Source organism: Nerophis lumbriciformis, linkage group LG19, assembly GCF_033978685.3.
Source record: "Nerophis lumbriciformis linkage group LG19, RoL_Nlum_v2.1, whole genome shotgun sequence".
In the NCBI taxonomy this organism is placed as follows: Eukaryota; Metazoa; Chordata; class Actinopteri; order Syngnathiformes; family Syngnathidae; genus Nerophis; species Nerophis lumbriciformis.
In genome coordinates, this window is record NC_084566.2 from 27,589,125 (window position 1) to 27,606,624 (window position 17,500).

General features: G+C 39.4%; 1 protein-coding gene across 2 annotated transcripts in view; it reads left to right on the plus strand.

Annotated features, from left to right (window-relative positions):
• The window catches only part of LOC133618575 (neuropilin-1a-like), a 240,567-nt gene that overhangs the window by 131,747 nt on the left and 91,320 nt on the right, over positions 1-17,500 (plus strand). For both annotated transcript variants that reach the window (XM_061979069.2, XM_061979068.2), the window contains one exon: positions 9,932-10,113. In XM_061979069.2, the coding sequence (XP_061835053.1) occupies positions 9,932-10,113 (182 nt within the window). The remainder of the gene's footprint in view (positions 1-9,931; positions 10,114-17,500) is intronic.

Below are 17,500 nucleotides of genomic sequence, written 5' to 3' on the forward strand. Positions count from 1 at the left end.
GATCTACAAACCTGCAGGAGTCCTCTTTAGATAACGTGTGAGACAATTTCACACCTTGAAAAAATGTACTAACAACCTCAAATGACCAACTGGATTCAACAAGTTTGTTTATTTTCATAGCATTTTAAAGGGTAGCTTCCTCCTGCTCTTTGTTTAAGCGCATTAGTCCTAAGACACATCGCTCATCACAGCATTAACAGTAGCCCTCTGACTCCACGCGGCTAGGGATGGCCTGCCTTGTCAGGTCAGTGGCGCCACACGAAGGGTTGAAGGTCAGTCTGTGGGTCGACACTCGTGGCCGCAAGCATCCTGGGAGGCTCTGTGCTGTTAAATAAGCGCAACGACGAGGCAAAGCCCCTGTGGTTGTCCACAAGTGGACTTGACAATTAGGTCTTTTGTAGCGTCGGTGGAGGAATGTCTAGTATCTGTCTGCTAGGTTTAAAGGGCACCTTGTTGTGAAACACTCACTTATGTCCCAAACACATAAGCAATTGGGACACAAAAGAAGCCAAAGAAAAAGGAAAATGTGTTGAGTTGGTCTTTAAATGCTCTCGTGAGGTGCAATGCTCTCTGAGTCGATGACTTCCAGCACCTTGAGTCATGTCGACTCAGCTGTTTGTATCTGTCAGCCTTCATGTAGTCATGCTAATGCATGTCACATGTTGTAAGGGGGCAGTCATAGAAGTCGACAATTCAGACTTTTCATATTGAAGTGGAAGTGATTCTCTTGCTTGGCTGCTGATGGCCGAGATTCATTCGTGAAAGATCCTATTTCCTCCCCAATAACACACACACACGTTTTACCTTTCTTTGCGTACAGGCATCATTAGTGTTGATGTCTAAAGTTACCACACAAACTGAATAGAAAAACAAATGTATGCCTGATTCATTAATCAGTTATGTTTTACACCCAGAACAAGGCAAATCATAGTCCTTTGGCCTTTTGCCTATTGAAACTAGAAGAGTTGGCACCGAAATTCATTCGTGATCCTCCAGGGTCCTGAAACAGCCTCTCGGACTGAAATGGGGAGCCGAAGTTGCAGTCTGGTTCCTTCTGCTTCAGATTAGGGCTCTCCTAAATGAGACCAAATTCCTGCTCTTCCTCCTTGTCCTCCTCCTGTGCTCCAATTTTCATTTCCAAGCACTTCTGCATGGCCGAGGTGACGGACACACGGCCTACTTTTTTAACTTGTCGGTGAAAGGTGCACTGAGGAAGTGTTTGTCTTCATCCTAGTCCAATACTGTAGTATTGTGTTCATTGATTTTGTGTTGTGTGTGTCCATTATGAAGTGTTGGTGGATGCTTCTCTGGTTGTGCCATATAATCGATATAAGTAATATACCTTTAGCCGACAATGCAATGTAGCATTCTTGCTAGCATCTAATGTCTCTCCACAGTACTACTTAGGCCCCTTCTACACTAAGCCGGCTAAGGTTATCCAGGGTAAATCCCACCAAACCTTATTCGTGTCCACACACACACAATGGTTGTTTAAGACTCCCTTCCTGCTACGTCCGCCGACGCAACGCGACCTAGTACGCATGCGCGGGAAAAAATGTGCGCGTCATTGTCACCTCTGACCTGGAAGTGTATCCTTACCCTGTGTTTCAATGTAGACTATTGCCACATTTCTTTGAACAGTAAACCTTGCTTGCCTCACCATCAGCAGCTGTTAGACTATTGTAGTGAATCACACCTGAGCCATCATACATGAATCATATCTTTAATGGACGTGTGAAAGTAAACAATGTGATAAAGAACATTTTACAACAATCATAGATATCTGTTCAGGACACTGTGCTTGTAGGCTGAAATTGGCGGTCGTACTTGACGGCCGCAACCACTTCATGGCTTCACAATAGTTATGGAGTACAAAACTAGATGATGAGTAATCGCTCGACATACATCGCGGACAATAACTAGTAATAGTCTGCTTTGCTAGTCCAAATGTATTAGCTGTTTTTCGTACTCTGTCGTTGTCTCTCCTTCGACAAATGGACAACGTTTTTCACTAAGTAGAATCACAGCTGACCTGGACATTCGAAAGTTCTCTAGCCGTTCCTGTGGCACAACACACTCGTTGACAAACATATTCCACCAGGCTGCCGTTCTTCCAGGTCTTATCCAAAACCGTCGCTCAACCGTCTATGTTGCCGTCTGAGATGTGTTGTATCCGAAACAGCTGCAATCGCGCGTTTCCATCTCTTAAGGTATTCATGTGTGATTTCCACACAGGTATGTCTGGATGACTCGCCTCCATCTTTCTGACGTCACTTCCTGTGTGGGACGCGGCCTTTCTGGCGTCACTTCCTCTCCGAACTCAGTTTGTAAACGATCAATGAGTCCATACAAAGCTAAGAGCCGGAGATTCAAGAAATACACGGCGCACTTACCCGTGTAAAAAATTGTCAGAGAATTGGAACCTTAAACGCTGATTTAGTGTGGCTGAAACGAGGCTTAGGCTAAAAAATTATTCGTTTAAGGGGTTATCCGGCTTAATGTAGACATAGCCTTAGTCAGTAATCATCACCTCCATGGTGGCTAATAAACTACATTTCTTACAAGCATCATCAGCTAAACATGCTCCACTCCACACTGTAAGAGGATATGCTGACTGCAAGCACAAATTCGGTTGGCTCGATACAAATATCGAGAGTAACAATACCAAGTATAATATCATTATCCTGTTCATAACACGGTTGAATACATTTCTTTTGTTATCAAAACAATCTTACCGTTTTTGTTTATAAGTTCAGAAAATGGACACAGAAAGAGTTTAAGGGCAAAATCCAAATGATTTGAATCCGAGCCAATAGTATATTTAGTATATAATTGATAATAATAATAACCATCCTGTTTTTTTGTCTGATTAAAATTCTGATCAAAAATGGAACTATTTGATATTGGATCATACCCAAATTTGTAGTATCGCCTAAAATTAATCAAACAGAAGAATAAGTGCCTAGTACATTTTAAAGAATTGTAAATAGAACCATGTTACAACAGAAAGTAACCAGCTATTAACAGTAAATTAGCAATTAGATTAATAATAATTTTGAGAAAATAGTACGTCAGCAGCTAAATTAGGAGTCTTTGTTACCTGTTTGAAAATTTTCTGTGATCTTTTATGTACCAAACAATATTTTGTGATATATATCGTTATGGCAGGAGGCTGCAATATATATCGCAATATAGATTTTAAGTAGAGATGTCGTATCATGTAGAGATGATGTATCGATACCGATAAATGCTTTAAAATGTAATATCGGAAATTATCGGTATGTTTTTTTTTATTATCGGTATCGCTTTTTTTTTTTGTTTGTTTGTTTTTTTATTAAATCAACATAAAAAACACAAGATACACTTACAATTAGTGCACCAACCCAAAAAACCTCCCTCCCCCATTTACACTCATTCACACTCAGTCACACAAAAGGGTTGTTTCTTTCTGTTATTAATATTCTGGTTCCTACATTATATACCAATATATATCAATACAGTCTGCAAGGGATACAGTCCGTAAACACACATAATTATGCGTGCTGCTGGTCCACTAATAGTACTAACCTTTAACAGTTAATTTTACTCATTTTCATTAATTACTAGTTTCTATGTAACTGTTTTTATATTGTTTTACTTTTTTTTTTATTCAAGAAAATGTTTTTAATTTATTTATCTTATTTTATTAAAAAAAAAAAAAAAAAAACCTTATCTTCACCATACCTGGTTGTCCAAATTAGGCATAATAATGTGTATATATCGGTATCGGTTGATATCGGTATCGGTAATTAAGAGTTGGACAATATCGGAATATCGGATATCGGCAAAAAGCCATTATCGTACATCCCTAATTTTAAGCCATATCGCCCTTCTCTGCTTCTAATGAGTGCATATTTACTGTTACATATACTGTAATATTGTACATGGTAATTCTTATATATTGTATATATTATTTAAAAATATTATATAATATTTAATATTTTCTTTATATATAATATGTAAATATTACATACAGTATATGTTATATTTTATATTGCTACTACGGTACATTTTTAGTCTACTTTATACCTGCATTATCCTTTCCATCCTTACACTTCCATCCTTTGTAACTGAGCTACTGTGTGGAACAATTTCCCTTGTGGATCATTAAAGTTTGTCTAAGTCTAAGTCTATTTTCTGGGTCTTCTACTTGAAGCTTCTGAGTTGTGTCCTTATTCCCAGTATGAGTTTGGATATGAGCTGGAAAATGACAAGCATGGAGATGGCTTGTGTATGCGTGTGCGTGTGAGAGAGAGACAGAGGGGCGATGAGGTGGATTTTTTTTTGGTGAGCACGGGGGAGGTGAGAAACGGGGAAGGATGGACGTGTGTGTGCGTGTGATGGCAGGTGGCAGCGTAGTGCATTTGCTGTTGAAACACACACACACGTACACACACACACCATCTGCAGCATCCCAACAGAGTTTAAATGGACATTGAAGCGCAGAAGACATTTATATTTCAAAATGCAAAGTGTGTGTGTCGTGTGTGTATGTGTGGGGGATTCATTCAACAACAGAAAACAATTTTGAATGAACATGCACTCTCAAATAGATTAAAAGTGCAAATGTAGGATACTTGTTCAGTTGTTCCTTACTGGGCGGATTTAAAAAGACATGAAATGTACGTAGTAAATTCAGTTGTGCAGAAAAACAACAGTTTGTGCTGCCATTGTCACTAGCGTGTAAACGAGCCATTCGCTTTCTTTAGTTTCCATGGTAACAGCTTCATTTTCGGTTTGTGACTTAGACAAGGTGGTCATCTGTACAACAAAACAGCAATGACTGCTTTTGCTATGTCGTACTCGAGTTGGTTTTAAGATAAGAGCAGTGGGCCCCATTCAGCAATAAGTTCCTAACTTTTCCTCTTATCTTTCTTCCTAAGTGATTTCCTAAGAGGAGTCCATTCAAATTCATGACGTGTTCTTAAACGGCCAAATTGTTCCCACCTGCTGTTCTTAAGTTGCTGAATGCCAAATGGTTAGCGTGTGCGTAGCCATCATAATTTGCATACATACACGCCCTTATTTCCCCAATATGCATATGTAAACACCCTTAATTCCGTAATTTGCATAGGTAAACGACCTTAATTCCCCATATAAGGGCACAATTCTGGCGGAAAAGCCGAACATCAAACACACGGAGAAAACACAAACATATTACTGAAGAGAAATGTGTATTATCCCGCGGGAGAAATACATATCGTATTTTTCGGACTATAAGTCGCAGCTTTTTTCATAGTTTGGCCGGGGGTGCGACTTATACTCAGGAGCGACTTATGTGTGAAATTATTAACACATTACCGTAAAATATCAAATCATATTATTTAGCTCATTCACGTAAGAGACTAGACGTATAAAATTTAATCGGATTTAGCGATTAGGAGTGACAGATTGTTTGGTAAACGTATAGCATGTTCTATATGTTATAGTTATTTGAATGACTCTTACCATAATATGTAACGTTAACATACCAGGCACGTTCTCAGTTGGTTATTTATGCCTCATATAACGTACACTTATTCAGCCTGTTGTTCACTATTCATTATTTATTTTAGATTGCCTTTCAAATGTCTATTCTTGGTGTTGGGTTTTATCAAATAAATTTCCCCCAAAAATGCTACTTATACTCCAGTGCAACTTATATATGTTTTTTCCTTCTTTATTATGCATTTTCGGCCGGTGCGACTTATACTCCGGAGCGACTTATACTCTGAAAAATACGGTAATGTCAAAACATAAGTTTAAGAAAGGGGGGGACTGCTGAGGTAGCCCCGAAGCGGAAGAAAAACTGATCGAGTTCAGAAATGGAGGTTCTACTGCAGGAAGTGGAGAAAAATAAAGTAGTGATCCTCAGCAGTGCAAACTCTGGGTTTAAGGGCACATATAAAGCTAAGATCTGGGGCATCTTGCAGTAGCAGCAATAGCATTGCTATTGTGTGAGTTGAGTTGCAACAGAGTGTGAGGGGCCTGTTGATCTTTTAAAGAGTCACCAATCACTAAATCAACGCCCCAGTAATTGATGATTGTGTGTGTACGCACACAGTATTTTGAAATAGGTATGTCGGTATGAAGGACCGCCCTGCGATGAGGTGGCGACTTGTCCAGGGTGTACCCCGCCTTCCGCCCGATTGTAGCTGAGATAGGCTCCAGAACCCCCCGCGACCCCAAAGGGAATAAGCGGTAGAAAATGGATGAATGGTATGAAGGACCTCCTGTGTCGTCTGTCTATATATTGCTAATTTTGCTATATGTCTGTCTCTCTGTCTGTCTGTATGTCTTCTATCTATTTATCTATCTATCTATCTATCTCTATCTATCCATGATATTAATTTAACATTAGACAATAGAAGTAAGGGAACTTGTCACACTTAAGCACAAATAAGCAACCCTAAAGGTGCTCTGGAGCCCTCGTAGATTTTGTTCTTACCTACGAACAAATCCTAGCTAAGAAAACAATGGTGAATACAAAAATCTCCTTAAAAACTTTGTCAGTGGGCCTAAGAACAAAATGTTGTTCTTAAGAACGGTTGCTGAATGGGGTCCAGTGTGACTCTGCAGAGACTCTTTGAGTCCTGCATTGGAACGCAAAGTTCACACAGCGAGTGTGAGGTTATGTCTTCCAGATGTGCAGGGAAGGCAACGCAAGTCAATGACCAGACATTTGTAACAAAGTAGTGCTCATCCATTTGTTTGCTTCAAACTAGTCAGCAGTGTTCCAGTCTGGACGCTAATCTGCTGCTAATCCACCAGCGCTCGACTCACACAGGCGGTCCTTGTCGTCACATCAAGTCAACGATTGTTTCCTCTTGCCTCAGGGGCAAAGGGTCATGCGATGTCTTGTGCATTCGCCGCTGTGTAGCCTTGGTGGCCCGATTCTTTGCTTGTTTATTTATTCGCTGCTTTTCAAAGCTTCCGCACATTATTCAACCTCCTTGAATCGCTGATTGTGTTCTTCATGGAATCTAGGCCATCATAAGACAATCTTACAAGAGGTTTTGCCAAAAGGTGGAAGCTTCTTCTAAGAAGGTACCTCATACTATATAGGGCACTTATTGAAATACTTTGAAATCAATTTCTTCAGTAATGGAAGCGTACGAATCAATGGGCTGGAGGAGACTGCAAAATCTCAGCATGATGGCCAAGAGGAGAAGAATGTAGATTTACCCTCTATAGTGCCTCACTGGGTTTCAATATACTTTCAAAAGACCCTGAAATGAGCAGGATGGGACCCCTTTAAGGAGCTTGTCCAATAATTGATGATTAAAATGACGTTCACTTTCAGATTGGGAAATGTGAACTAACAAGTTAATTAGTTCATTCAAGTTAAACTCAGGACGTCGTCTCTCTTACTTCACACCAGCGAGGAGGTAGTGATAGCGAGGGATCATATCCAGAAAGGAAGAAATTGGGTAGTTTTTAATTCAAACCACTTGTAATTATTATAAAAAGATGTGGGTTTTATTTAACAAATACAAATAACTTTCTGCTTCTCAAGAGCAATTGCAAAAATTGATCATTTATTCAGTTTATTATTTTTCTCAATGTAGATTTAACTGTAGTTTGTGCTCACCTTTCTTTGCGGCTGGCTTTAGGCAGCTTCTTGAGCAGCCAGCATCTGTGTGCACCAGGGGACCCCAAACTATGGCCCGCGGGCCGGATAGCCCCAGATATGGCCCGCCAGCGTCCAAAATCCAGCCCGCGGGAAGTCCCAAGTTAAAAAAAAAATAAATAAAAATAAAATAATTATATATATATATATATATATATATATATATATATATATATATATATATATATATATATTTTATTTTTATTTTAAAAAAATTCCATAATTTTTTTTAATCTGTCGTTTCTAATCCATTTTCTACCGCTTGTTACTCTCGGGGTCTCCTAGCTACTCAGGCAAATAATTTTGTCTAAAAATGCATTTTCCCATCGATAATTTCAGTCAATTAGTGCGCAAGGAATGTATATATATATATATATATATATATATATATACAGCCCGGCCCTCAGCCAATTTTTTTTAACCCAATGCGGCCCCCAAGTCAAAAAATTTGGGGACCCCTGGTGTACACCTTCAAAACACTGTTATAGTGATCCTGGCGTTTCAAGTGACTGATAAGGTCTGCTATGTTGAAGCTCACGGTTTTTTTTAACCCACCTTGCCCAATGTTTGCCAAAGATTTGGTGCCAACAGAAAGCCAAATATCTTCCTCTGAAACAGGGAAGAAGTCCCACACATTTGACGCCATGTTTCTTTACAATGAGCTCAGAGGAAGTTTATCGCATGCTATGTGGGAGGAGAAAAGAAGCGCTTGATTTGCTCATCCTAAACCACCTACAGTATAGAAGGGTAATCTTGTATCAATTGAGCGTTTTTTTTCCTTCATTCATTTTCATGTTGTCGGATTTAATACGTCCTCATATCGGGCCAATAATTTTAATTAATTATTATGTAGAGACTCTTTTTAAAATTCACCATCCAACAATGACCAGATGACTATTCTAACAGCGTGCTTCATTGAAAAAACTAAGCACAGCTTGTCTCTGGCTATTAAACTGCAGGGAAAAAGAACAAATCATGAGGAAGTCCTAGTGGGGACAAGACAAGCTCGGAGGTCCGTGAGCAGGCAGGAAGTCAGGGCGATAGAGAGGCGTCGAAGGTCTGTGTCCAAGCGGGAGGTCGAGATCCAAGACGCAGCCAGGGAAGCAAAGGGAACGCAGGAAGACGAGACACACAGCTCGTAACGTGGAAACGAAGGCAGGCTACAGGTACGACGACAAGGAAGGACACGAGACGATAAACACGACGGGGGGAGAAAACACAGAGAGCAAAGAGTGCGCGTAGAGCTTGACGTGTAGGCTTACTGTACGGGAACAGATGACTACGTTCTGGCGCGGGATAGCAGGTTGTGCAGGCTTATTAAGGCAGGTCAGATGATCAGCTTCAGGTGTACTGATTGCCGGTGATTGATTGCAGCTGTGCACCGGCGCAGACTCTGCTGGAGTGGCGCGCGCAGGTGCGCTCTTGGAGGCGCAATCAGCAGAGCGCACAGATGAGTGCGCATTGGAATGCGCCCTGGCCGTGACATAAATGTTATTGACAGTTTATTTAAGATACATATATTATTATTATTTATCGATTTAATTAGAATCTATCTATTTTAGCACTGCATACTAAATGTGAGTGTGAATGTTGTCTGTCTATCTGTGTTGGCCCTGCGATGAGGTGGCAACTTGTCCAGGGTGTCTTCCGCCTGAAGCAGCTGAGATAGGCTCCAGCACCCCCGCGACCATGAACGGGACAAGCGGTAGAAAATGGATGGATGGATGGGTGGATAATTGTATGTAAATTTAGTCCCTTCTTCTGCAGTATATTTGATTAATATTACTTTTTGTAATTAGCCTGACCTACTAAGCCTTGATAATAATCTTTTTGATTAACACATGGTTTCATGTCATTTGACAAGGTTTATCCTGTTAAACTGTAAGTAGGTTAGGCATAATTATTAAATACGATTAAGATCAAGAGTAAGATTACTAATTCAGTGTTAATATTTGAGCGGGCCCAGGGCCCTTCTGTAGTGAAAAAGTTAGGCCCCAAAGTCAAAAAGGTTAAGAACCCTGACTACAGCGTTTTCATCCCAAAATCACTTGGAGCCATTTTAACTTCCAATACCCGCAGTATACAAAGTGTTTATTTTATTTACAAACACTTTAACATAAACACAACCTTTATGTAAATGGAGACAATGTTTTCTCATATGAGAGTCTTATGTTGCATTGATATCCTGATGTGTTATTTGGATTGAGTCGAATCTGATTTGAAATCCATTCTGCTATTCAAAACCTGGTACTGACATGGGTTACACATGGCGTCTCTCCTCAGGTACGACTATGTGGAGGTCTACAACGGCGGGGACGAGTTTTCACCCATGCTGGGGAAGTTTTGTGGCAAGATCGCCCCGTCCCCCATCATCTCCAGCGGCGGTCAGCTCCTCATCAAGTTCGTCTCCGACTACGAGACCCACGGGGCGGGCTTCTCTGTTCGCTACGAGGTGTTCAAGACAGGTTTGTGTGTGAACTAACCTCATTCTGTTGTCGCTGCTGCTTCCTGAAGTGAACTCTGAATGTGATGAATGAGCTCTGAATGAGCTCCTGGGAGGAAAAAACGGATCTGACTCACTTTTCCTCCTGCTTGCGTCTTTTGGGGTCCATTGTGCATTACCTTTCTATACTGAAGAAACACAATAAACATCCTTGCGTTAAGCAATCTGTTGCTAGACACTTTATCACTTGCATTTTTATTTTTATTTTTATTTTTTATTTTTTATTGACATCCATTATCAGACATTCCTATCCATTACATCATATTCACATAAATCATATATCTATTGTCTGCCCTAAATGTCAAGATATTTTTGTTTATATCCCACCCATACCACCCATCCCCCTCAAAAAAAGAAAGAAACAACAAAAGAAAACAAAGTAATATCTACAGATACATCAACTAAATAAACAAAGAAAAAAATAAAATAATAATAATACATTAATAATAATAGTAATCAGAAATAAAATAAAATATAAACAGATACATATATATATGTACATATATATACATATACACACATATATATATACCTACACATTCATAAACATATACATACATACATACACATACAGGGAGTAATCTCTTTTTTTCTGCAATACAATCACTAATTAGAAAAATTAAAGTCAGGTTTATGGGGCGTGACATAGTTGACCCAATTTTCCCAGTATGAAGTAAATTTCTCCAATTTATAATTAATAAAGGCGGTTAACTTCTCCATTTTATATATGTCCATTGTTGTTTCCATCCATTGCTTCAAAATTGGGCTCTCCTGGGATATCCATTTCCTAGTAATGGTCTTTTTACAGGCCACCAGTAGGATATTTATTATTATTAGCCTTTATTTAACCAGGTAAAATCCCATTGAGATCAAAGATCTCTTTTCCAAGGGAGACCTGGCCAAGAGGGCAGCAGCAAGGTTACATTAAAAACAGTAAACAAATACATAAAACATCACATTTACAACATTAAAACTTGCTCACATGACACATGTGCATACAGACAAGGTAGACTGCAATCCTTTCACAGAAGCTTTAAACTCATTCAACGTAACTAGGGTTTGAAGTTTAATGTTCGATTGTAGGTTATTCCAAGCCTTCGGTGCTGAAAACCTAAATGCTTTCTTGCCCAGTTCAGTTCTTACTTTGGGGACGACAAATTGCAGAACATTCATTGAACGAAGATTGTGACTTCCTTGTTTCTTTGTTAAAAGACAAGACAGATAAGATGGAGTGATACCCAGAATGGTTTTGTAGATGAAAACATACCAATGATTGAGGCGTCGAGCACATAAAGATGTCCAGTTAACCATTGAGTATAACACACAATGGTGAGTAAGGGGAGCGCAGTTGGTGATGAATCTCAGTGCCCCGTGGTACACACTATCCAGCTTGTGGAGACAACCAGCAGTAGCATTCATGTACAACACATCTCCATAGTCAATAACAGGTAAAAAGGTTGTTTCCACCAATTTCTGTTTCACAGTAAAAGAAAAGCAAGACTTGTTTCTATAATAAAATCCCAGTAAAAGTTTCAGTTTTTTTACAACATACTGAATGTGCTCCTTAAAACTCAAGTGGTCATCAATTAAAAATCCTAAATATTTAAAAGCAGATACTAACATAATTTGTTGCCCATTTCTTGTTAAAATGTTCTCACACAGTGATGATCTTACAGTTTTTGATGTGGTAAAGAGCATACACTTTGTTTTCTCTGCATTTAAAACCAGTTGAAGATAGCAAAGTTGTTCTTGTACTCTGTCAAATGCATGTTGTAGATATTTAAAAGCCTCAGCAAGAGTGGGTGCTGTGCAGTATATGACAGTATCATCAGCATAGAAATGGAAAGTTGAGTTCGGAATATTCTGTCCAAGATTATTTATGTAAATAGTGAATAATAAGGGGCCCAACACAGAACCTTGAGGGACACCCTTTTTCACTTGCAGTACGTCCGAGGAGGAACCTTCTATCTGAACAGCCTGAGTTCTACTTGTGAGGTAATTTGCAAACCATCCAACTGCTTGCTGAGAAAAACCAATAGCTGAAAGACGTTTGATTAAAATTACATGATCAACAGTATCAAATGCCTTTGAAAAGTCAATAAAGAGGGACAGACAGCACTGCTTCTTGTCAAGAGCTTCAGTTACATCATTTATAAACTTCATAGCAGCAGTAACAGTACTGTGATTTCTACGAAAACCTGACTGAAATGGTGACAGAATAAAATTGGTGTCCAAAAAGTATTTTATCTGTTCACTGATAAGGGATTCAAGCACTTTTGCCAGAACAGAGAGTTTAGAGATCGGTCTGTAATTATTTAGATTACTAGGGTCACCTCCTTTTAATAGGGGGATTACAAGGGCAGATTTCCAATCCAAAGGGATTTCATTTGAAATTAGAGTAAGGTTAAAAATATTCATTAAGTGTTTATCTTTCTTCAGCCAGTCCTGAGGTACATGTCCAAAAAAACAAAGTTTTACTTTCGAGGGGTATTTCACGTTTGAAAATATCCTGTAGAGCTTGGTGTATCTCTTTCCAATAGTCCTTTATGGTGGAGCAGTCCCAGAAAACATGGTAGTGATTTGCATTTGAATTCCCACAATTTCTCCAGCAGGCAGGGGAGTTGTTATCATAGTGAGACTTCTGAGAATGTGTAATAAAAAATCTGATCAAACTTTTCCAGCCAAACTCCCTCCACTTGGGTGAGCTGGTACAAGTTCATTGATATTTCCATATTATTGTCCATTCTTCCTCAGATATAATCACTTGCATTTTTCAATTTAATGAGTGCCTATGAAAATCATCCTACGCAAAGATGATAATAATACTATAGAGATGTTTTCATGAAGAAGCTGCTCATCATTGTTGTTTGCAGTGGTGTACAGCAGTGGTCCCCAACCACCGGGCCGCGGATTGATTGGTACCGGGCCGCACAAGAAATAAAATAAAATAAAAAAATATATATATATTTTTTATTTGTTTTTTTTTTTAAATCAACATCAAAAACACAATATACACTTACAATTAGTGCACCAACCCAAAAAACCTCCCTCCCCCATTTACACTCATTCGCACAAAAGGGTTGTTTCTTTCAGTTATTAATATTCTTGTTCCTACATTATATATCAATATAGATCAATACAGTCTGCAGGGATACAGTCCGTAAGCACACATGATTGTATTTTTTTACGACAAAAAAACCCAAAAACTCTTACCTCAGGTGTGCACAAACTACACTTAAATCTAAATTTAAACAATGTGTAATAAATAAATAACACAATACCACAAATAAGTTATTAGCATCAGTCTTGAGAAGCAGAAGGATATCGACTTCAAAAACAAATTGTGCATCTCATTTTTAATTTGACAGAGTGGAGGCACATGCACACATACGCACACACACACGCGTTCCACGGTCCGTGGGACAAATTTTCAAGCGTTGACCGGTCCGCAGTTACAAAAAGGTTGGGGACCACTGGTGTACAGTATATGATACTGAGAGCTGTTTCTAATATGTTGGCCCTCTCATGAAGCTAAATGAAGTAGTGTGTGTGTGTGTGTGTGTGTGTGTGTGTGTGTGTGTGTGTGTGTGTGTGTGTGTGTGTGTGTGTGTGTGTGTGTGTTCTGGCAATGCTTACTTAATGGGGACATCGCTCTGTTTACACAGTCACCTTTAAGGGACCTCTGACGGTATGGGGACAAAAAAAACAGGTCCCCTGAAGGGAAACCTTTTTAAATGATAGTCAGATCCATTCTGAAGATGCCTAAGTGATTTCTAAGCTTTGGCCCATAAAACATGTTTACTGGTTCGTTTGAGTGTGAGACATTTGCACAGCAGCCTCCTCATCGGGCTGTAGCTGGTACATTTAAGTGGTGAAACTTCCTATAAGAGGACAGCTGTAGTGCTGTATTCTGGGATCATGTCATATTTAATTTCAACTTTTTTTTTTTTTTTTAAATGGTCCTCAGTAGTCACGTACAAATTTGTGTGAATTATGCAAAATTATTTACATTTGGTCCCCATGAACCATATTAACTCTTTTTCCCCAGGGTCCCCAGTAAGAATGATCAGCACATTACTTCATCATTTCAGAGATTTAAAGACGTGTATGAGCTAACTGGGCAGTGGCCATTTTACACCATTTTTTTATGCCTCCACAACCTGTAGAAAGGGTGGTCCCCATTCCAAATGATAACCAGTATGTGTGCGTGTGTGTGTGTGTGTGTTAGACAGGTGTGCAGGACTCCAGGCACGTTTAGCTAATGGTCTGTTTGTCCTTGGAAGCAACAGGGATGACCTGAAAATGAGATGAATGCAGTGATGTAGAAGAAGTAGGGCAGTGTGAGTATGTGTGTGTGTGTGTGTGTGTGTGTGTGTGTGTGTGTGTGTGTGTGTGTGTGTGTGTGTGTGTGTGTGTGTGTGTGTGTGTGTGTGTGTGTGTGTGTGTGTGTGTGTGTGTGTGTGTGTGTGTGTGTGTGTGTGTGTGTGTGTTTGTACGCACGCGTGTGTGTGTGCATGTGCCTCCCCTCTGTCAAATTAAAAATGAGATGCACAATTTGCTTTTGAAGTCGATATCCTTCTGCTTCTCAAGACTGATGCTAATAACTTATTTGTGGTATTGTGTTATTTATTTATTACACATTGTTTAAATGTAGATGCAAGTGTAGTTTGTGCACACCTGAGGTAAGACTCAAACAAAGGTGGATTTGACAAAATGTACCTGCAGAAATAGCAAAGGAGTTGGTCGTCCAGCGCCATGGTTTCCATGATGAAATCACAGATTCCTTTAGCCTTTGGGTCGTCTCTGGCAAACATTTTTTGCACTTTTCAAACGCTGCGGCGATGGAAGAAGCCCCCAGCTGGCTTTGGGGCAGCTTTTTAAGCAGCAGCCCTCTTCGTAGGCTTTCAAAACACAGTCGTAGCCATGCTGAGGTTTCAGGCGGCTGATAAGGTTTGATGTGTTGAAGCAAGATGTATTTCCTTCCCTCGCGGAATGTTTGCAGAACATTTGATGCAATTAGCACACAAAACATCTTCCTCTGAAACTCTAGGAAAAGAGGAGCGCTTGGTTTGCTCACCCTAACCCAGCTACAGCAGAGTACGGGTTATCTAGCCTCATAGGAGCATGTGTTTTTATCTGTTATCGGAGCTATTTTTTTTTTTTTATTGTTATCAGATTTGTTTATCTGTATGACGTCATAATTCCTCATACATAATTCTTCCTTATTACTTTCATCCATCACAACACATTTTACATTGAAACATGTTTTGTCACATTCACTTTTAATATAAAAGGTTATTTGCTCACACTGACCTGTGTGTGTGTGTGAGTGTGTGTGTGTGTGTGTGTGTGTGTGTGTGTGTGTGTGTGTGTGTGTGTGTGTGTGTGTGTGTGTGTGTGTGTGTGTGTGTGTGTGTGTGTGTGTGTGTGTGTGTGTGTGTGTGTGTGTGTGTGTGTGTGTGTGTGTGTGTGTGTGTGTGTGTGTGAATAATGAAGATTAAAAAACAATTCCAAACAAAAAAATAACTTAAAGCAGTCTTTTTCTCACAATGTGTCGACTTTTTTCTTATAAAATTGGGAACAATTTCTCATATTCTTTCTGTTTCTGTAATAATGCAATATTTTCTCATAAAATGATTACTTTTTTATGTAAAATGATTACTTTTTAATGCAAAACGGTGACATTCGTCATTAAAATTTTGACTTTTATCACAATATTGCCAATTTTTTTGTTGTTCTTGTAAAATAGTCAAATTTTAAAAAGCCGATTATTATCATATTATTGCCAACAGTTTTCTTTTAAAATTGTGACTTTTGTCGAGTAAAATTCCGACTCTTTTCATAAAATTGCCAAAATTGTAAAGTTTTCTTATAAAATTGTGACTTTTGTCGAGTAAAAATTACGATTTTTTTCATAAAATTGGCAACATTTTCTTAAAAATGTGTGACTTTTGTTGAGTAAAATTACGACTCTTTTCATAAAATTACCAACATTTTTAAATTGCGACTGTTATTGAGTAAAATTCCAACTTTTGTCATAATATTGCACAAATGTTCAGTTTTTCTTGTAAAACTTTGACTTGTGTTGAGTAAAACTACGCCGTTTTTCTTGTGAAATTGTGGCCTTTTTCTCGTGAAATTCCAACTCATTTTTCACAACAAGCTATTTTTATATTTACACAGTATGTATAAATTATTAATGTTGTAAATACAAATCTTTATATATCTAGAAAGGGTGGTCCTAAAGAGTTAGGCATTTTTCAGAGGTCTCAAGAAGGTAACAAATACAAGAGAGAGTGTGTGTGTGTGTGTGTGTGTGTGTGTGTGTGTGTGTGTGTGTGTGTGTGTGTGTGTGTGTGTGTGTGTGTGTGTGTGTGTGTGTGTGTGTGTGTGTGTGTGTGTGTGTGTGTGTGTGTGTGCGCACGAGACATAATATGGCAGGAAATAAGTAAAGTGCTTGAATGAATACATGCACCATGACTGAGTCAGCGAGCTCTATAATAATGTGACAGCATTACTTGTGTTTATTTCTGACCTTTATGGCCAGCTGAGCCCGCCTGCTTCATCCTACTCATTGTCTTTCCTCATGATTCACACCACCTGTGTCATGGCGTCTGTTTGTGTGTGTTTACAGGCTGCTTTCATGTGGTCCGTAATAGAGGTGGGAATCTATGGGCCCCTCATGATTCAAATACGATTACGATTCAGGAGCTACGATTCGATTAAAAAGTGATTATTGATGCATATACACTATATTGCCAAAAGTATTTGGCCACCCTTTCCAAATGATCAGAATCAGGTGTCCTAATCACTTGGCCCGGCCACAGGTGTATAAAATCAAGAACTTAGTCATGGACACTGTTTCTACAAACATTTGTGAAAGAATGGGCCGCTCTCAGTGATTTCCAGCGTGGAACTGTCATAGGATGCCACCTGTGCAACAAATCCAGTCGTGAAATTTCCTCGCTTCTAAATATTCCAAAGTCAACTGTCGGCTTTATTATAAGAAAATGGAAGAGTTTGGGAACAACAGCAACTCAGCCACCAAGTGGTAGGCCACGTAAACTGACAGAGAGGGGTCAGCGGATGCTGAAGTGCATAGTGCAAAGAGGTCGCCGCATTTTCTGCACAGTCAGTTGCTACAGAGCTCCAAACTTCATGTGACCTTCCAATTAGCCCACGTACAGTACGCAGAGAGCTTCATGGAATGGGTTTCCATGGCCGGGCGGCTGCATCTATGCCATACATCACCAAGCCCAATGCAAAGCCTGGGATGCAGTGGTGTAAAGCACGTCGCCACTGGACTGTAGAGCAGTAGAGACGCGTTCTCTGGAGTGATGAATCACGCT